Source organism: Coregonus lavaretus, assembly GCF_964263955.1.
Source record: "Coregonus lavaretus genome assembly, chromosome: 5".
NCBI lineage: Eukaryota > Metazoa > Chordata > Actinopteri > Salmoniformes > Salmonidae > Coregonus > Coregonus lavaretus.
The window spans coordinates 49,405,940-49,427,942 of record NC_139992.1 but is presented as its reverse complement, the minus strand read 5'-3'; the positions used below and the strand labels follow the sequence as shown (position 1 = coordinate 49,427,942).

Here is a 22,003-nt window from a genome sequence, read left to right as displayed (position 1 = left end):
TTTGTTATAGTGTGTTGATGACGTTCCCTGGCTGTGGAGTTTGTTATAGAGTGTTGATGACATTCCCTGGCTGTGGAGTTTGTTATAGTGTGTTGATGACGTTCCCTGGCTGTGGAGTTTGTTATAGTGTGTTGATGACGTTCCCTGGCTGTGGAGTTTGTTATAGTGTGTTGATGACATTCCCTGGCTGTGGAGTTTGTTATAGTGTGTTGATGACGTTCCCTGGCTGTGGAGTTTGTTATAGTGTGTTGATGACATTCCCTGGCTGTGGAGTTTGTTATAGTGTGTTGATGACATTCCCTGGCTGTGGAGTTTGTTATAGTGTGTTGATGACATTCCCTGGCTGTGGGGTTTGTTATAGTGTGTTGATGACATTCCCTGGCTGTGGAGTTTGTTATAGTTTGTTGATGACATTCCCTGGCTGTGGAGTTTGTTATAGTGTGTTGATGACGTTCCCTGGCTGTGGAGTTTGTTATAGTGTGTTGATGACGTTCCCTGGCTGTGGAGTTTGTTATAGTGTGTTGATGACGTTCCCTGGCTGTGGAGTTTGTTATAGTGTGTTGATGACGTTCCCTGGCTGTGGAGTTTGTTATAGTGTGTTGATGACATTCCCTGACTGTGGAGTTTGTTATAGTGTGTTGATGACGTTCCCTGGCTGTGGAGTTTGTTATAGAGTGTTGATGACATTCCCTGGCTGTGGAGTTTGTTATAGTGTGTTGATGACATTCCCTGGCTGTGGAGTTTGTTATAGTGTGTTGATGACATTCCCTGGCTGTGGAGTTTGTTATAGTGTGTTGATGACATTCCCTGGCTGTGGAGTTTGTTATAGTGTGTTGATGACATTCCCTGGCTGTGGAGTTTGTTATAGTGTGTTGATGAAATTCCCTGGCTGTGGAGCTGCAAAAACACAAACAATATGATTAAGAAAAGCTTCTCTCTGGTCTAGTTATTTTTCCATTTTGATATCTAGCTAATCTCTCTACGACTTTCTCCCAGGCCCTGGCTACCCACCCACTCAACTCATCCGAACACGTTTGTTTGAATGCAAGCCTAAACCCTCCTTCCCATTCCCTGTAAGGTCAGGTGTGCCCCCGGTACCTCGTCAGCTAGCCACCCTGCAGCTGCAGGTGTGCAGCCCCTGTTACAGCCCCTCCTCCGTACCCCTGTCCCTATGCCATTGCCAGAGCCCCACCCCTCCTCGCCCCACAAACATCTATCCTATGCCAGTCGCATCCCCAATACAGTCGCAATGCCAGCCTTAAAACCCACTAACCCCTCCCCATATCCCTGTCCGTATGCCAATCTTCCCTCTACCAACCCCCCCTCTCCTCGTCTGAGCCTACCATCCAACTGATGACTCTCTCCCCTATAATTGCTGCTGTTTGTGGGGGAGGTAGTTGACTAACTCAAGTAGAGAGAGAGAGAAGCCTCTTAATTCACACCCAGGGCCTGAGTCATTTCCCATCGCGGCACTTCCCTCCCGCATTATTACAGCAAAACGCAAGCAGTTAGCTGCCGGCGCCGCATGCTAAGTGCCATGTGCTGCGATGACGACAGCATAACTCTCCAGCTTTTGTGGACAACGCTGCTTCGTCTAATGGCCTCAGCGCACCTCATTTAGTAGCTGGTAATTGTAGTGATTATGACGTGAAAAAAGTCGCTGGCAGGAGAAATAAAGTCCATTAACTTCACATAAACATTAACTCTCTTAACGTACCCCGCTTTGAAGGGAAAACGGAGGCTGCATCATCAGATTGGAATTAGAAAGTAGCCCTGCTGTTACTCTCAATTTAGCAAGCTAATGCGGCTAAGAGGGAGGGAGGGAGGGAGGGAGGGAGGGAGAGAGAGGGAGGGAGGGAAGGGGTTGAGGTGATGATCAGAGAGTTAAAGGTGCAGAAGTGTTGTGGGGATGTTTTTAATTTGATCCAAACACTCACAAGTTTGTGATGATGAGGAAGAGCTGAAAGCCTAGTAGTTAGTGATTGGATGTACAGGGGGGTTGTTATGGTGGTGATGATAATACTACTGCTGTATAGCATTGAGAGTAAAGAGAGGAGAGTAGGACTATGATGATGTTTATGAAGCTGGATGATGGTGATTACAACAATAACTCATTCTTTCATGTGTGTGTCTAGAAAGTTTCATGAGTATGATGGCTTTCAAATAATAACACATCCTGAAGCTACAGTATTTCTCTCTCTCCCTCCGTCCCTTCCCATTTTGTATATCTATCCATCTCTACTTCTCTCTCACTCTGTGTGTCTCCCTCTTTTAGTGCGAGAGCTGCAGGCGCACCATGAGGCCCGCGAGGACCCTGACGTGCACCCGGAGGAGAACACCCAGGAGTTCATGGGCGTTCTCATCAAGGGCCTGGCCAAGCTCAAGAAGATCCCTGAGGCTGTCAAGGCCATCATGGAGCGCCTGGAGCCTGAGCTGAAGCAGATACTGAAGAGATCCACTACCCAGATAGCTGACCACGCCTACCAGAGAGGAGAGAACCTAGCCACAGAGAGCCAGCCCAGGTAGGAAGGGGTGGAGGGAGGAATGGAGGGGTGGAGGTAGGGATGGAGGGGTGGAGGTAGGGATGGAGAGATGGGATGCAGGGGGGGAGATAGGGATGGAGGGGGGGCGGTAGGGATGGAGGGGGGGGTAGCAGACCACGCCTACCAGAGAGGAGAGAACCTGGCCACAGAGTGCCAGCCCAGGTGAGGAAAGAGGGAGGGAGGGGAAATGGGTTTGGTTATTCAGTGAGAAAGGGTGTGGGTAGAGGAGAATAAATGATAAGGGGACGGGGTTTGGGGACATTGGCCCTGTTTGAAAATGTGAAAATTAAATGCTTTCCTTCCTTGAGTGGACACTGAACACTGATCTCACATTCCTGGATAAGTGAGAGCTATGAAGTCGAACCCTCGATTTTTACCTATCCAATCATGAGGAATTTGTGATTTCTTCAAGGAGGGAAGGAAGGATATATTGTAGGTTTTCAAACAGGGCCTTTGGATGTAGTTTTGTCCACCTCACTGGCTGAGGTGAGGTAGGAACAGTAGAGGAGAGGTACTGTATGTATCTGAGGTGAGGTAGGAACAGTAGAGGAGAGGTACTGTATGTATCTGAGGTGAGGTAGGAACACTAGAGGAGAGGTACTGTATGTAACTGAGCCTCCTCTGTTCTCCGTCTCTTCTGTTCTCCATCTCCTCAGACTCCTCTGTTCTCCATCTCCTCAGACTCCTCTGTTCTACATCTCCTCAGACTCCTCTGTTCTCCGTCTCCTCAGGCTTCTCTGTTCTCCATCTCCTCAGGCTCCTATGTTCTCCATATCCTCAGTCTCCTCTGTTCTCCATCTCCTCAGACTCCTCTGTTCTCATCTCCTCAGCAACCTCTGTTCTACATCTCCTCAGACTCCTCTGTTCTCCATCTCCTCAGTCTCCTCTGTTCTCATCTCCTCAGCAACCTCTGTTCTACATCTCCTCAGACACCTCTGTTCTCCATCTCCTCAGTCTCCTCTGTTCTCCATCTCCTCAGACTCCTCTGTTTTCCAACTCCTCAGACTCCTCTGTTCTCCATCTCCTCAGTCTCCATCTCCTCAGTCTCCTCTGTTCTCCATATCCTCAGTGTCCTCTGTTCTCCATCTTCTCATTCTTGTCTGGTCTCCAACTCCTTAATCTCCTCTGTTCTCCATCTCCTCAGTCTCTTCTATTCTCCATCTCCTCAGACTACTCTATTCTCCATCTCCTCAGACTCCTCTGTTCTCCATCTCCTCAGCCTCCTCTGTTCTCCATTCCCTCAGGCTCCTCTGTGCTCCATCTCCTCTGGCTCTATCTCCTCAGTATCCTCTGTTCTCCATCTCCTCAGACTCCTCTGTTCTCCATCTCCTCAGTGTCCTCTGTTCTCCATCTCCTCAGGCTCCTCAATGATCCTTCTCCTTAATCTCCTCTGTTCTCCATCTCCTCAGTCTCCTCTGTTCTCCCCTCTCCTCTGTTCTCCGTCTCCCCATTCTCCTCTGTTCTCCATCTCCTCAGACTCCTCTGTTCTCCATCTCCTCAGAATCCTCTGTTCTCCATTTCCTATGTTCTCCGTCTCCTCAGTCTCCTCGGTTCTCCATCTCCTCAGACTCCTCTGTTCTCCATCTCCTCTGTTCTCCGTCTTCTCAGTCTCCTCTGTTCTCAGTCTTCTCATCTCCTCTGTTCTCCATCTCCTCAGTCTCCTCTGTTCTCCGTCTCCTCTTTTCTCCATCTCCTCACCTCCTCTGTTCTCCATCTCTTCGGTCTCCTCTTTTCTCCATCTCCTCAGACTCCTCTGTTCTCCATCTCCTCTTTTCTCCATCTCCGCAGACTCCTTTGTTCTCCATCTCCTCAGACTCCTCTGTTCTCCATATCCTCAGGCTCCTCTGTTATCCATATCCTCATTCTCCTCTGTTCTCCATCTCCTCATTCTCCTCTGTTCTCCATCTCCTCAGACTCCTCTGTTCTCCATCTCCTCAGACTCCTCTGTTCTCCATCTCCTCATCTCCTATGTTCTCCATCTCTTCAGTCTCCTATTTTCTCCATCTCCTCAGACTCCTCTGTTCTCCATCTCCTCAGACTCCTCTGTTCTCCATCTCCTCAGCCTCTTCTATTCTCCGTATCCTCTGTTCTCCGTCTCCTCAGTCTCCTCTGTTCTCCATCTCCCTAGACTCCTCTCTCCTCCATCTCCTCAATCTCCTCTGTCTCCGTCTCCTCAGTCTCCTCTGTTCTCCTTCTCCTCTGTTCTCCATCTCCTCAGACCCCTCTGTTCTCCATCTCCTCAGACTCCTCTGTTTTCCATCTCCTCAGACTCCTCTGTTCTCCATCTCCTCAGACTCCTCTGTTTTCCAACTCCTCAGACTCCTCTGTTCTCCATCTCCTCAGTCTCCTCTGTGCTCCATCTCCTCTGTCTCCATGTCCTCAGACTCCTCTGTTCTCCATCTCCTCATCCTCTGTTCTCCATCTCCTCAGTGTCCTCTGTTCTCCATCTCCTCAGGCTCCTCAATTATCCATCTCCTTAATCTCCTCTGTTCTCCATCTCCTCAGTCTCCTCTGTTCTCCCCTCTCCTCTGTTCTCCGTCTCCCCAGTCTCCTCTGTTCTCCATCTCCTCAGACTCCTCTGTTCTCCATCTCCTCAGAATCCTCTGTTCTCCATTTCCTATGTTCTCCGTCTCCTCGGTTCTCCATCTCCTCAGACTCCTCTGTTCTCCATCTCCTCTGTTCTCCGTCTTCTCAGTCTCCTCTGTTCTCCGTCTTCTCATCTCCTCTGTTCTCCATCTCCTCAGGCTCCTCTGTTCTCCGTCTCCTCTTTTCTCCATCTCCTCACCTCCTCTGTTCTCCATCTCTTCGGTCTCCTCTTTTCTCCATCTCCTCAGACTCCTCTGTTCTCCATCTCCTCTTTTCTCCATCTCCGCAGACTCCTTTGTTCTCCATCTCCTCAGACTCCTCTGTTCTCCATATCCTCAGGCTCCTCTGTTATCCATATCCTCATTCTCCTCTGTTCTCCATCTCCTCATTCTCCTCTGTTCTCCATCTCCTCAGACTCCTCTGTTCTCCATCTCCTCAGACTCCTCTGTTCTCCATCTCTTCAGTCTCCTATTTTCTCCATCTCCTCAGACTCCTCTGTTCTCCATCTCCTCAGACTCCTCTGTTCTCCATCTCCTCAGCCTCTTCTATTCTCCGTATCCTCTGTTCTCCGTCTCCTCAGTCTCCTCTGTTCTCCATCTCCCTAGACTCCTCTCTCCTCCATCCCCTCAATCTCCTCTGTCTCCGTCTCCTCAGTCTCATCTGTTCTCCTTCTCCTCTGTTCTCCATCCCCTCAGACCCCTCTGTTCTCTATCTCCTCAGACTCCTCTGTTTTCCATCTCCTCAGACTCCTCTGTTCTCCATCTCCTCAGACTCCTCTGTTTTCCATCTCCTCAGACTCCTCTGTTCTCCATCTCCTCAGACTCCTCTGTTTTCCATCTCCTCAGACTCCTCTGTTCTCCATCTCCTCAGACTCCGCTGTACTCCATCTCCTCAGTCTTCTCTGTTCTCCATCTCCTCAGACTCCTCTGTTCTCCATCTCCTCAGGCTCCTCTGTTCTCCATCTCCTCAGACTCCTCTGTTCTCCATCTCCTCAGACTCCTCTGTTCTCCATCTCCTCAGACTCCTCTGTTCTCAGTCTCCTCTGTTCTCCATCTCCTCAGTCTCCTCTGTTTTCCATCTCCTTATTCTCCTCTGTTCTCCATCTCCTCAGTCTCCTCTGTTCTCCATTCCCTCTGTTCTCCATCTCCCTAGACTCCTCTCTCCTCCATCTCCTCAATATCCTCTGTCTCCGTCTCCTCAGTCTCCTCTGTTCTCCTTCTCCTCTGTTCTCCATCACCTCAGACCCCTCTGTTCTCCATCTCCTCAGACTCCTCTGTTTTCCATCTCCTCAGACTCCTCTGTTCTCCATCTCCTCAGACTCCTCTGTTTTCCATCTCCTCAGACTCCTCTGTTCTCCATCTCCTCAGACTCCTCTGTACTCCATCTCCTCAGGCTCCTCTGTTTTCCATCTCCTCTGTTCTCCATCTCCTCAGACTCCTCTGTTCTCCATCTCCTCAGGCTCCTCTGTTTTCCATCTCCTCTGTTCTCCATCTCCTCAGACTCCTCTGTTCTCCATCTCCTCAGACTCCTCTGTTCTCCATCTCCTCATTCTCCTCTGTTCTCCATCTCCTCATTCTCCTCTGTTCTCCATCTCCTCAGACTCCTCTGTTCTCCATCTCCTCAGACTCCTCTGTTCTCCATCTCCTCAGACTCCTCTGTTTTCCATCTCCTCAGACTCCTCTGTTTTCCATCTCCTCTGTTCTCCATCTCCTCAGACTCCTCTGTTCTCCATCTCCTCAGACTCCTCGGTTCTCCATCTCCTCCGTCTCCTCTTTTCTCCATCTCCTCAGACTCCTCTATACTCCATCCTCTCAGTCTCCTCTGTTCTCCATCTCCTCAGCCTCTTCTGTTCTTCGTCTCCTCTGTTCTCCGTCTACTCCTCAGTCTCCTCTGTTCTCCATCACCCTAGACTCCTCTCTCCTCCATCTCCTCAATCTCCTCTGTCTCCGTCTCCTCAGCCTCCTCTGTTCTCCGTCTCCTCTGTTCTCCATCTCCTCAGACTCCTCTGTTTTCCATCTCCTCAGACTCCTCTGTACTCCATCTCCTCAGTCTTCTCTGTTCTCCATCTCCTCAGACTCCTCTGTTCTCCATCTCCTCAGGCTCCTCTGTTCTCCATCTCCTCAGACTCCTCTGTTCTCCATCTCCTCAGACTCCTCTGTTCTCCATCTCCTCAGACTCCTCTGTTCTCAGTCTCCTCTGTTCTCCATCTCCTCAGTCTCCTCTGTTTTCCATCTCCTTATTCTCCTCTGTTCTCCATCTCCTCAGTCTCCTCTGTTCTCCATTCCCTCTGTTCTCCATTTCCTCAGACTCCTCTGTTCTCCGTCTCCTCTGTTCTCCATCTCCTCAGACTCCTCTGTTCTCCATCTCCTCAGTCTCCTCTGTTCTCCATCTCCTCAGTCTCCTCTTTTCTCCATCTCCTCAGACTCGTCTGTTCTCCATCTCCTCAGACTCCTCTGTTTTCCATCTCCTCAGACTCCTCTTTTCTCCATCTCCTCAGACTCCTCTGTTTTCCATCTCCTCAGACTCCTCTGTTCTCCATCTCCTCAGACTCCTCTGTTTTCCATCTCCTCAGACTCCTCTGTTCTCCATCTCCTCAGACTCCGCTGTACTCCATCTCCTCAGTCTTCTCTGTTCTCCATCTCCTCAGACTCCTCTGTTCTCCATCTCCTCAGGCTCCTCTGTTCTCCATCTCCTCAGACTCCTCTGTTCTCCATCTCCTCAGACTCCTCTGTTCTCCATCTCCTCAGACTCCTCTGTTCTCAGTCTCCTCTGTTCTCCATCTCCTCAGTCTCCTCTGTTTTCCATCTCCTTATTCTCCTCTGTTCTCCATCTCCTCAGTCTCCTCTGTTCTCCATTCCCTCTGTTCTCCATCTCCCTAGACTCCTCTCTCCTCCATCTCCTCAATATCCTCTGTCTCCGTCTCCTCAGTCTCCTCTGTTCTCCTTCTCCTCTGTTCTCCATCACCTCAGACCCCTCTGTTCTCCATCTCCTCAGACTCCTCTGTTTTCCATCTCCTCAGACTCCTCTGTTCTCCATCTCCTCAGACTCCTCTGTTTTCCATCTCCTCAGACTCCTCTGTTCTCCATCTCCTCAGACTCCTCTGTACTCCATCTCCTCAGGCTCCTCTGTTTTCCATCTCCTCTGTTCTCCATCTCCTCAGACTCCTCTGTTCTCCATCTCCTCAGGCTCCTCTGTTTTCCATCTCCTCTGTTCTCCATCTCCTCAGACTCCTCTGTTCTCCATCTCCTCAGACTCCTCTGTTCTCCATCTCCTCATTCTCCTCTGTTCTCCATCTCCTCATTCTCCTCTGTTCTCCATCTCCTCAGACTCCTCTGTTCTCCATCTCCTCAGACTCCTCTGTTCTCCATCTCCTCAGACTCCTCTGTTTTCCATCTCCTCAGACTCCTCTGTTTTCCATCTCCTCTGTTCTCCATCTCCTCAGACTCCTCTGTTCTCCATCTCCTCAGACTCCTCGGTTCTCCATCTCCTCCGTCTCCTCTTTTCTCCATCTCCTCAGACTCCTCTATACTCCATCCTCTCAGTCTCCTCTGTTCTCCATCTCCTCAGCCTCTTCTGTTCTTCGTCTCCTCTGTTCTCCGTCTACTCCTCAGTCTCCTCTGTTCTCCATCACCCTAGACTCCTCTCTCCTCCATCTCCTCAATCTCCTCTGTCTCCGTCTCCTCAGCCTCCTCTGTTCTCCGTCTCCTCTGTTCTCCATCTCCTCAGACTCCTCTGTTTTCCATCTCCTCAGACTCCTCTGTACTCCATCTCCTCAGTCTTCTCTGTTCTCCATCTCCTCAGACTCCTCTGTTCTCCATCTCCTCAGGCTCCTCTGTTCTCCATCTCCTCAGACTCCTCTGTTCTCCATCTCCTCAGACTCCTCTGTTCTCCATCTCCTCAGACTCCTCTGTTCTCAGTCTCCTCTGTTCTCCATCTCCTCAGTCTCCTCTGTTTTCCATCTCCTTATTCTCCTCTGTTCTCCATCTCCTCAGTCTCCTCTGTTCTCCATTCCCTCTGTTCTCCATTTCCTCAGACTCCTCTGTTCTCCGTCTCCTCTGTTCTCCATCTCCTCAGACTCCTCTGTTCTCCATCTCCTCAGCCTCCTCTGTTCTCCATCTCCTCAGTCTCCTCTTTTCTCCATCTCCTCAGACTCGTCTGTTCTCCGTCTCCTCTGTTCTCCATCTCCCAGTCCATTTATTGCTAGCTGTTTGATTGTTTTCTCCTCTACCTCTATTGTACCCCATTGGATCAATTCCAGCCGTTTCCCCGCACGTTATTCATAACGCCCTCATTTAAGGAAAAGGAGTAATCCATAAAGCCAAGCCTCTGCTTTTCCCCTCAGCATTCATTCACTCCGCAGAAAAAGAACAGGAAAACAAAAGCTACTGGAAGAGAAGGGATATAATGACGGCACTTAAGAAAGCACTTACCTTCAGCACTTGTTTTCTTTGGCCTCCGTTTCTCTCGTGTTCTCTCTGTCTGTTTTCATGGTGTCTGTGTCTGTAGCTTGTGCCCTCTAATCTTAGCCATTTTCGACGTTTCAAGAGGTGGTCGTTGGTTCAGCTCTCTTGAAGCATTGTGGGCACTGGGTATGTTAGTGATGAGGCCTTGGCTGCATTTCATTTCAGAAAGGTTGTCTCCCTCCCCTCTTTCCTAGTCGCTTACTCCCCTTTATGGATCTTACATGACTGGATAGGTGAAGGCAATATGGAGAAACTAAAGTTTTAGCTGACACCTACCCAGTTAGTCAATATGGAGGAAACCAGGTAGTTTTAACTGACACCTACCCAGTTAGTCTCTGATCTGTTAAGGGGAGTGAACAAGGGCAAAAGGGAGGGGACAACCTTTTGGGATGCTATGCAACACCAGGGATAGTCTAGTCAGACAGCCAATCAGGTGTTAAACACAGTGGAGGCAGGACATTTGGGACAACACCTGCCATGGACCATGATAAAACAGACACACTGCTGCTTTAAACATAAACATGACGAGGCACACACACACACACACACACACAGTCCATTGATCTTGAAGCATTTAAAATATAGACTATGTGTTGTTATTCTGTCAGAGATGTTCGATCAGGCCTTGGCTCCCATCTTGTGCTGAATCTCATCTGACCCCAGTATAGGACGACACAATGTAGCTTGTTTTCAACCCCACCTTCTCCATATAGTTTTTTGTTTACTGTGTGTATCACAGGAGGTTGGTGGCACCTTAATTGGGGAGGACGGGTTCGTGGTAATCGCTGGAGCGGAGTAGGGGAATGGTATCAAATACAAACACATGGTTTGATGCCATTCCATTTACTCCGTTCCAGCCATTATTATGAGCCGTCCTCCCCTCAGCAGCCTCCACTAGTGTGTATGTGCATATACTTGTGTTTGTGCACACATAAGTTCAAGCTGAGGCCTGTTGCTATGGAAACCCCTATAGAAGTAGTGTAGCAAGGTGTTTTTTTCTTGCATAATGTACAACACAGAGATAGTGCTGTTCAGTAGACAATGCCCAGACTCTAAAGGGTTCCACAAAAACATCCTTAGTGTGCAGTCCTTTGATTTTAATACAGATCTAAAGCCTACTTCCTGTGCTTTCTCTCTTATTCTAATCTAATATTAGAGGAATTTAGTTGACATGGTGATATAGGGGACAGTAAGATGGCTAGCTAGATGGTGTCACAGACATATTGAATTGTCATATTGTGAAAGTCTTTTTTTTAAAGATCTGTTGGTGTTTATCCTGGTTAGGCTTGCAAAATTCTGGTAACTTTCCCAAAATTCCCAGGTTTTCTAGTAATCCGGGTTGGAAGCCTGGGAATTTGGCAACCCTGTTATGTCTGTTGATGCAACTAGCCATGTTTTGGACTATGGCTGATCATATAGCGAGTTTATTTCATATAGCCAATTATGTGTGTGTCGGGGTCTGTTTGTGTGTGTGTGTGTCGGGGTCGGTGTGTGTGTATGTGTCGGCATAATGGTTCGCGTGAAGACACTACAGGGGACAATAAATAACATTCTCCTGGTTGAGTTAGGGCCCCAGCTAGCCCACCTCACACTGCATGCTAAACACACACACACACACACACACACACACACACACACACACACACACACACACACACACACACACACACACACACACACATTCTCTTTCACTCAACACACACATATGTATTAACACACAGACTAATTCACACTTAAACACATGCACACACACACACACACCCTGAATGACCGGTTGACCGCGGTGCGTGATCCCTCTCTCTGCCATCCATCACCTGGGTGTCCGTGGGTTCAACCCTTCTGGGAAAGGAGGAGCAGTATTTCAGGGAATTGAGAAGATCTATTAGAACGGCCTCCTCTGTCAGATAATGAGGGGAATGGGACTCTCACTCCTCTTCCTTCTCTGCTCTTTAGAATGAGAGAGATTCATCACATGGAACGAGGGATGAGAAAAGAAAACAGGCGAAAGGTAGATAGGGAATGAGGTGACGGTCAGAACCTGGTGGGGGGGCTCTGTGTCTGTGTGTGTGTGTCTGTGTGTGTGTCTGTGTCTGTGTGTGTGTGTGGAAGAGAGATCCCATTGTATCTCCTCACCACATAAGACGGACACGTCATGCTCCCTGAGGTATGTCTCATTGTGATTTGTACCTGCCCCTAACCATTCATAACATGCATCCTCCCTGTCTACCTGTCCCTGACCATTCATAACATAACATACACTCTCCCTGTCTGTCTCTAACCATTCATAACATAACATACACCCTCCCTGTCTGTCTGTCTGCCTGTCTCTAACCATTCATAACATTCATCCTCCCTGTCTACCTGTCTCTAACCATTCATAACATAACATACACCCTCCCTGTCTGTCTGTCCCTAACTATTCATAACATAACATACACCCTCCCTGTCTGTCTGTCTGTCTGTCTGCCTGTCTCTAACCATTCATAACATAACATACATCCTCCCTGTCTGCCTGTCTCTAACCATTCATAACATAACATACATCCTCTCTGTCTGTCTGCCTGTCTCTAACCATTCATAACATACACCCTCCCTGTCTGCCTGTCCCTAACTATTCATAACATAACATACACCCTCCCTGTCTGTCTGTCTGTCTGTCTGTCTGTCTGCCTGTCTCTAACCATTCATAACATAACATACACCCTCCCTGTCTGCCTGTCCCTAACCATTCATAACATAACATACATCCTCTCTGTCTGTCTGCCTGTCTCTAACCATTCATAACATACACCCTCCCTGTCTGCCTGTCTCTAACCATTCATAACATAACATACATCCTCTCTGTCTGTCTGCCTGTCCCTAACCATTCATAACATAACATACATCCTCTCTGTCTGTCTGCCTGTCTCTAACCATTCATAACATACACCCTCCCTGTCTGCCTGTCCCTAACTATTCATAACATAACATACACCCTCCCTGTCTGTCTGTCTGTCTGTCTGCCTGTCCCTAACCATTCATAACATAACATACATCCTCTCTGTCTGTCTGCCTGTCTCTAACCATTCATAACATACACCCTCCCTGTCTGCCTGTCCCTAACTATTCATAACATAACATACACCCTCCCTGTCTGTCTGTCTGTCTGTCTGTCTGCCTGTCTCTAACCATTCATAACATAACATACACCCTCCCTGTCTGCCTGTCCCTAACTATTCATAACATAACATACACCCTCCCTGTCTGTCTGTCTGTCTGTCTGCCTGTCCCTAACCATTCATAACATAACATACATCCTCTCTGTCTGTCTGCCTGTCTCTAACCATTCATAACATACACCCTCCCTGTCTGCCTGTCCCTAACTATTCATAACATAACATACACCCTCCCTGTCTGTCTGTCTGTCTGTCTGTCTGTCTGTCTGTCTGTCTGTCTGTCTGCCTGTCTCTAACCATTCATAACATAACATACACCCTCCCTGTCTGCCTGTCCCTAACCATTCATAACATAACATACATCCTCTCTGTCTGTCTGCCTGTCTCTAACCATTCATAACATACACCCTCCCTGTCTGCCTGTCCCTAACTATTCATAACATAACATACACCCTCCCTGTCTGTCTGTCTGTCTGTCTGCCTGTCCCTAACCATTCATAACATACACCAACCCTGTCTGCCAGTCTAGTGACAGACTACCAACCAAACACCCTCCCTGTCTGCCAGTCTAGTGACAGACTACCAACCAAACACCCTCCCTGTCTGCCAGCCTAGTGACATACTACCAACCAAACACCCTCCCTGTCTGCCAGTCTAGTGACAGATTACCAACCAAACACCCTCCCTGTCTGCCAGCCTAGTGACAGACTACCAACCAAACACCCTCCCTGTCTGCCAGCCTAGTGACAGACTACCAACCAAACACCCTCCCTGTCTGCCAGCCTAGTGACAGACTACCAACCAAACACCCTCCCTGTCTGCCAGCCTAGTGACAGACTACCAACCAAACACCCTCCCTGTCTGCCAGCCTAGTGACAGACTACCAACCAAACACCCTCCCTGTCTGCCAGTCTAGTGACAGATTACCAACCAAACACCCTCCCTGTCTGCCAGCCTAGTGACATACTACCAACCAAACACCCTCCCTGTCTGCCAGCCTAGTGACATACTACCAACCAAACACCCTCCCTGTCTGCCAGCCTAGTGACAGACTACCAACCAAACACCCTCCCTGTCTGCCAGCCTAGTGACAGACTACCAACCAAACACCCTCCCTGTCTGCCAGCCTAGTGACAGACTACCAACCAAACACTCCCCATCCGTCTCTCTCTCTTTCTCACATCATTCATTCTCTCCCACTCAATATTATTTGATGTAACATTCCTCTAATGTTTAAAAAAGGTATTCGAAAAAAATCCCATCTCTCTCTCGCACGCACTCACTCATTCACTCACTCACTCTTCATTCCACACAGTACCTCCTCTAGTGTTCGTCTAACGTTCAGATCCGGCAGGGAGTTTAGCCCAACCTTCCTCAGTAAATAAAGTCAGAAGTGTCCCCACATCCCCGAAAACAAAAGACCACCAGATGTGTGTGAGTCCTAGTGGACCCAGAGACTTTGACAGATGCTGCTAATTGTAGTCAGAGCCAGCTGCCTCTGTGCGACTGTGGAAGCACTCTGCCAGTACCCCGACTGTTCTTTTAAACCGCTCAGCCCAAACCAGCTACCTGGATGAGGCCCCTTTTGTGGGAAGAATTGCACACACAGTTTGCCTGCGATTTGAAATAGATTTATTAATGTTTATTAAGTTAATGTATTCTAAATGCTGAGTTCTAAATGTTGCTGAGGTAGGTTGGTTAATGCCACCCGTACAAAGCCTAATCTCGGCTGAGGAGACTCTAAACTGAAAGCTAATGCCTGGCATTTGGCTCAGTGGGCTGACAACTTGAGTTCGAAACCTGTTTGGTCACATTTACTCTATTGGCGCTAGTGTTGTATATTTCAGGTCAGAATACTTAGAGAGTATGCTTAGATTGTTAAATACTTCTCTGGTCTGTAGTACCTTACTACAACGAAGTGCTTCACTCCTGTTCCAACAGATATATGCACTTAACATTTAAATTTTAGTCATTTAGCAGACGCTCTTATCCAGAGCGACTTACAGTTAGTGAGTGCCTACATTATGTTTTTCCTACTGGCCCCCCGTGGGAATCGAACCCACAACCCTGGCGTTGCAAACGCCATGCTCTATCAACTGAGCTACATCCCTGCCGGCCATTCCCTCCCCTACCCTGGATGACGCTGGGCCAATTATTCGCCGCCCCATGGGCCTCCCGGTTATGGCCGGCTACGACAGAGCCTGGATTCGAACCAGGATCTCTAGTGGCACAGCTACTACTGCGCCACTAGAGGTAACCAACCACAATTAAAAGAACACTTATTGAATTTTCCCTCTTTACATTGAAAGATTGGTCCTTGTGTGGACTGGTGAAGGCTGAAGAGCTGAAGTACTCTACTAAAGAGCAGGTTTGAATCAGAAATATAAATTCATCATTTAGCTTTTGCATTGAGCTGAAGGTCAGCATGGTTTTCACTACTATGCATTATCTTAGCCGTTAGTAGAGAGTTATTGAATGAGAGTCATTTAGAGTAGAGAGGAGCTTTTAGACCTGGAGGCTGACAGGAGCGGTGCTGCCTTCGAGAGACCTCCTGATGGTCCAAGATCAGTTGTCTTTACCTCTGTTCTAACTCTAAACCTGTATGAGCCTCACAACACAACTGACCTGGGATGAATTGATAAGAACCGTTTGAATTTCTGTTTGAATATCAACCGTCCTCCCTTCTTTAACGTAATCACTCAAACACTGCTGGATAAGGTGAAACCCTATGAAGGAAGGAAAGGTGCATTTGAAAGAAATTCAAACTAGGCCTTAGTACCTGCTGCTTCTTAGGGCCATTTTTGAATACTCTTCAAATGCATCTTTCCTTTCCTCCGTTCCTTGAAGTAATCACTGATCTGACATAAGGTATTGGTGTAAGCAAGCCTGCATTCATTACTTTGCATTCACCAATTAAGTAATGTCATTAGGGAGGAAGGAAGGAAGGAGGCATTTAGAGTATTCAAACAGGTCCAATGTTTGGGCTGTGTATTGCAGCTTCTTCACCTGTTATCCCACCAGCTGTCCTCACCACAGCCTCTATCTCTGCTGCCCTCTGCAGGCTGCTGCTGGAACTGCTGGAGCTGCTGTTTGACAAGTTCAACGCAGTGGCTGCGGCCCACAGTGTGGTGCTGGCCCACCTGCAGCAGATCATGGTGTCCTCCAACGGAGCCCAGGAGGGCATCAAGCTCTATGAGCAAGCCGACGTCTCCGCTAAGATCCAGACCGTGCTCCAGGTCAGTTCAAGTTTAAAATGTCAATTTTTGAATCTATCACAGTCCCGAATCCCTGTAAATAAACATTAAAACATATCTACAAAGATCCATCTGCCGTTCTGTGTATCCATATAGATTCACGGGTGATTTGGCAGCAGACGATTTGCACACATGTGGTTAAACCTTTAGACTGTGAAAGCATGGATTAGGCTTACATGAGCAAGAATGATCACACATGATGCTAACTAGCAGAGACAAGACTCACTGTTCTGACATGAACTACAATGACACAAACCGATAAAGCCTTACCTTTAGTGACGACAGTCTTTTACATAATTACTAATGCTGATTGACTATTTACTGTACACATTCAATCTGGTTTCTTTATATGCAGCCCGGGTGTGCAGCCCGGGTGTGTGTGTTGGTGTGTGTGTGTGTGTGTGTGTGTGTGTGTGTGTGTGTGTGTGTGTGTGTGTGTGTGTGTGTGTGTGTGAAAACATGCTGTATCCATGACAAGAGGGATGTAGGTTAATTCCTGGAGAGAATGCTGTTAACTCTGTATGTGTGTTCTGCATCCAACTATAAATCCTGGCAGTGTTTCACCCAACGCTCTTTTGTGCAGCCAGTCAATGTTGTCTTTCTTTTCAAAGAAGAGATTATTCTTGTGGAACGAGTGCTGAGAACATGATGAAAGTATGTCAGGCGAAATGCAGTTCCTGAGCTATCTATACGCAAACATGTGGGCACGGACCACGCACGCACAAACACACATGTATAAAAAAAACACATTCAAGCATACACACAAACACACACATTCAAACAAACACACACACAAACACACACACACACATAAGCACACACAAAAACTCTCCACTAGTCTAGTCAGTGAGTGCTGGGGGTGCCTGCCTGCCATGGGTGTTCCTCAGGGATCTGTCATAGGTCACTTCCAAACAGCTGCTCATCTCCTCAGCCAATCAGACGGGAGCAGAGAGCAAACACAGTGCAGCCAACACACACCAATTAAAGGACTATAATTAAACCAGGCAATCAGGGAAAGTGCCTGTTCCAATGTGTGTCACAACAAAAATCAACCAGATTTTCTTTTTTTTTGGGGGGGTGTAGGTGGGCACATTTCAGAGTGTAGTGAAGTGTCGAAATGAGCGGAGTGATAATAACGGAACACAGGCCTGATGATGAAACAGAGGAGCCAGAGGGAGCCAGGGAGAGCCAGGGGGGCCAGGGGGAGCCAGGGAGAGCCAGGGAGAGCCAGGGGGAGCCAGGGGGAGCCAGGGAGAGCCAGGGAGAGCCAGGGAGAGCCAGGGAGAGCCAGGGGGAGCCAGGGGGAGCCAGGGGGAGCCAGGGAGAGCCAGGGAGAGCCAGGGAGAGCCAGGGAGAGCCAGGGAGAGCCAGGGAGAGCCAGGGAGAGCCAGGGAGAGCCAGGGAGAGCCAGGGAGAGCCAGGGAGAGCCAGAGGGAGCCAGAGGGAGCCATGGGAGGCCAGAGGGAGCCAGAGGGAGACAGGGGGAGACAGGGGGAGAAAGAGGGAGACAGAGGGGATGTTGGCTAGGGAACAGCCAGTCACGCTGGGGAAACGTTCCAGTAACGTGTAGCTAGCTACTTCCTGTGAAGAGACTCATTGTGAGGTATAGCTCCAGGGTATTATCCCTTCACACATGTGAGTGATGGCTGGGCTCCAGCTAGAGCTCTGAGCATTAAAGAGCCTACAGCCAAACTACACATGGAGGAGTGTGAGGATCTACATTATGGCTCTAGGACTGGTTTTCTAGATATGGTCTCTGACAGTTCACTCCAGACCAGTCTGCTGCATACAGCTTGGTCTGTATGCATTAGGCTTCCATGAGCAAGAATGATCACACATGATGCTAACTAGCAGAGACAAGACTCACTGTTCTGACATGAACTACAATGACACAAACCGATAAAGCCTTACCTTTAGTGACGACAGTCTTTTACATCATTACTAATGCTGATTGACTATTTACTGTACACATTCAATCTGGTTTCTTTATATGCAGCCTGGGTTGGTGTGTGTGTGACTGAAAACAGTTCATGTCCGATAGTGTCTCTCCAAGTTAGCATATATATTTTTTTATCATCTATTTTCTAAAATCTTTTTTGACATTCTTTTATTTACACCAGATACAAAGATACACATAGGAATAACTTACATAGGAACAACAACTCTGCCCAGACCCACCTGCCCAGACCCACCTGCCCAGACCCACCTGCCCAGACCCACCTGCCCAGACCCACCTGCCCAGACCCACCTGCCCAGACCCACCTGCCCAGACCCACCTGCCCAGACCCACCTGCCCAGACCCACCTGCCCAGACCCACCTGCCCACACCCCCATCCCTAGTGCCTGCATTATTGTTCGCCACATGGCCTTAAATTGTACCAATTCGTTTTTCTCGGTCGCCCATGCTATTTCAATAATAAATCGTTAGATTTTTCCATTGTGTTGATGATGGCGGATTGATTGATTTCCAGGTTTTTAGTATACCTTTTTTCAAGATGAGTGATGAGAAGAGAATCGTCCAGCCTATCACTATACCCCATATGCCATGTTTTGAAATAAGCAGACGGATTAAAAGTTGTAATACTTCTGACAGACAACTTTCTACCTCCGCCCATAACGTTTGTTTTTTATAGCGTTCCCAAAAAGCACGGATTATGGAGGCATTGTTAGTTTTACACATAAGACATAACTCTGTCGTTGTGATGTAGAGTTTGTGAATTTTGTCTCTGCTATAATAAATTACATAATTAAGCAATAAGGCCTGAGGTGGTGTGGTATATGGCCAATATACCACGCCCAAGGGCTGTTCTTATGCACGACACAACATGAAGTGCCTGGATACAGGCCTTAGCCGTGGTAAATTGGCCATATTCCACAAACCCCCGAGGTGCCTTATTGCTATTATAAACCGATTACCAACGTAATTAGAACAGTATAAATAAATGTTTTGTCATACCCGTGGTATACGGTCTGATATACCAAGACTGTCAGCATTCAGGGCTCCAACCACCCAGTTTATAAATTAGTTTATAATACTTCTGACAGACAACTTTCTAGCTCCGCCCATAACTTTTGGTCTTTATAGCGTTCCCAGAAAGCACAGATTGAGTCATAGTTTTACACTTAAGACATGCCTTTGTGCTGTAGAGTATAATAAATTCTATAAATTAGTTTATACTGGATTAAGCGTACATTTTCATTAACTGTAATTTCGTTAATTTTGCTCCAACATTCCCTCCATCTTGTGCCAACATCACTCTCCTAGTTAGCATTGTGTGTGTTTGTTTGATTGTGTGTGTGTTTGTATGTGTGTGTTCGATTGTGTGTGTATGTTCGGAATTATTTTAATTTTTTATACATGTGTGTTTGTGCGTGCGTGGTCCGTGCCCACATGTTTGTGTATAGATAGCTCAGGAACTGCATTTCGCCTGACATACTTTCATCATGTTCTCAGCACTCGTTCCACAAGAATAATCTCTTCTTTGAAAAGAAAGACAACATTGACTGGCTGCACAAACGAGTGTTGGGTGAAACACTGCCAGAATTCATAGCTGGATGCAGAACACACATACAGAGTTAACTGCATTCTCTCCAGGAATTAACCTACATCACTGTTGTTATGGATACAGCATGCTTTCACATTCACACACACACACAGGCTGCATATAAAGAAACCAGATTGATTTCTACATTGAACGTGTACAGTAAATATATTTTATTTTCTCTTGCGTTTTCTCTCTCTATCTTTTCACCCCTCAAAACCACTCAGAGTGAAAAGCAGCGACTCCGCCATGCCAACTGTTGCTAAGCTCACTTCGGGCAGGCGGGCGGGCAGCCAGGCCTTAGGGATCGAAGACGCACTTAGACTTAAATCACATTTTGTCCAAAGCCTACTTTTTTGGAACTGAGGACAAATGCTCTGTCTTATTAAACATTGATTATCTAAGGCCCAGGCCCCTTGATTGGCTCAAAATTGGTCCTTACACTACGCTGTGATTGGGGAAGTACTGGATAAACAGTCGTGATTGGCTGGGCCAACTGATTGCCTGTCGATTTAGTCACCAGTGTTTTAGCTCTGTTTGGAGGAGAATATGAAGAGATGGACATAGAGAGATAGAGGGGTGAGGACTGGAGGGTTGGCATTGTATACTCTCAAAGCCAGTCAGATGGATAGATAGTTGGATGGAGTTTTGTAAAATAGGCTAAAATCCCAATCTGACCCTTCATGATGTACAACTATGGCCATTGGCTTCCAATTGGCTCAATCACCTACCCTCTACGGCAACTCTACTTTACTGTAGTAAACAAATTGACCATACAACATTCATAACAGTTACATACCAATAAAAAGAGACTAGCCTGCTGGCCTTACTGGGTCAATAGGAACATTAGCCCGAGCTGTTTATGAGGGATATCACACCTGGCACAAATGATTGTCTAGTTCTGTTATTCCTGCCAGGGGGGGTGCCCTATACCTGCACCCAGAGGGGAGTAGTTCAAAGTCCGGGTACAGGGGGTGGCTTGGGTCTAAAATGATTTTGTGAGCCTTGCTGAGGGCCCTGACCTTAAAGATCTCATCCAAGGTTGTCTGTTTGACTCCAAGTACCTTGCTTGCTGTGGTGATAATCCTTCTCAGCATATCTTTCTGGCTGACAGTGGCCTTGCCAAACCAACAAACAATACAACAAGTTAAAATACTCTCAATTAAAGATTTATAAAACAGAGTCAGTATAGTCCAGCCAACATTAAAAGATCCCAGCTTGTTGAGAAAGTACAGTCTCAGTTGACTCTTTTTGTAGATCAGAACTGTCTCATTTACACCACTGAAGCTTATTGTCCAAGAGGACACCCAGCTATTTGTATTCCTCTACAATCTCTATGTTCTGACCTCTGATAGAAGTTGCAGAGGTAGGTGTTGTTCGCGTCCTGAAGTCTATGCACATCTCTTTGGTCTTGTTGGTATTGAGGACCCAGTGTGATTCGTCACACCACTCTACAAAGTCATTTAGGACCGGGCCATGGTGTTCCTCGTCATCATGCAACAGGCTGATCAAGGCAGTGTCATCAGCGAACTTAACGAGGTGTCTGTCAGGATGGGAACTGCTACAACTATTAGTGTACAATTGGTTATCCTAAATAAAAGAATTGTCTCTGTCTAAAATAAAGGCAAATGGAAGAGATTGTGGCAGGGAAGATGGATAGAGCGTTAAAGAGAGTTGGAGAAAGTGGGAGGAGGGAAGAGGAGGGAGTGTAGGTATTGCGCGGCTGTGCTGTGCCTTTGCGTTAATGGAAGGCATTAAGCCGTTCGCTCTCCAGCGGCGCGGGAACTAAAGCCGCTACCGCTGCCTCCACTCTGCCAACCCCAGGTTGCCAGGGGCTCCTCACTCCCCCACGGCGCGATGCGCGATAATGTCATCTCTTGATTAGAATACTCATTATGTGAAATTAGGTTTTCTTATTCAGTCACTTGTGTTATTATTTCCTGGGTGATTGTATCTTTGTGAGTCTCTCCTTCTCTCCCACTCCCTCTCTCAATCCAACTTCATCCCTCTCTCTTTCTCTCCCTCAATCACCACTCCTCTCTTTCTCTTTCCTCCTCCCTTCCTCTATCCCTCTCTCTCCCCCTCTCCCCCATCCTTCCTGCTCTCTTGGAGAGACAAACTCAGTATGGCAGCAGCACATGTTAATGCCTGATAGTCTAGCAGCACATGTTAATGCCTGATAGTCTAGCAGCACATGTTAATGCCTGATAGTCTAGCAGCACATGTTAATGCCTGATAGTCTAGCAGCACATGTTAATGCCTGATAGTCTAGCAGCACATGTTAATGCCTGGTAGTCTAGCAGCACATGTTAATGCCTGGTAGTCTAGCAGCACATGTTAATGCCTGATAGTCTAGCAGCACATGTTAATGCCTGATAGTCTAGCAGCACTTGTTAATGCCTGGTAGTCTAGCAGCACATGTTAATGCCTGGTAGTCTAGCAGCACTTGTTAATGCCTGG

General features: G+C 47.6%; 1 protein-coding gene across 1 annotated transcript in view; it reads left to right on the top strand.

Moving 5' to 3' along the window:
• The window catches only part of LOC311129049 (exocyst complex component 4-like), a 181,299-nt gene that overhangs the window by 27,287 nt on the left and 132,009 nt on the right, over window positions 1–22,003 (top strand). The window contains exons 6-7 of the mRNA XM_084161309.1: window positions 2,276–2,522; window positions 15,809–15,983. Coding sequence (XP_084017435.1) covers window positions 2,276–2,522; window positions 15,809–15,983 — 422 coding nt within the window. The remainder of the gene's footprint in view (window positions 1–2,275; window positions 2,523–15,808; window positions 15,984–22,003) is intronic.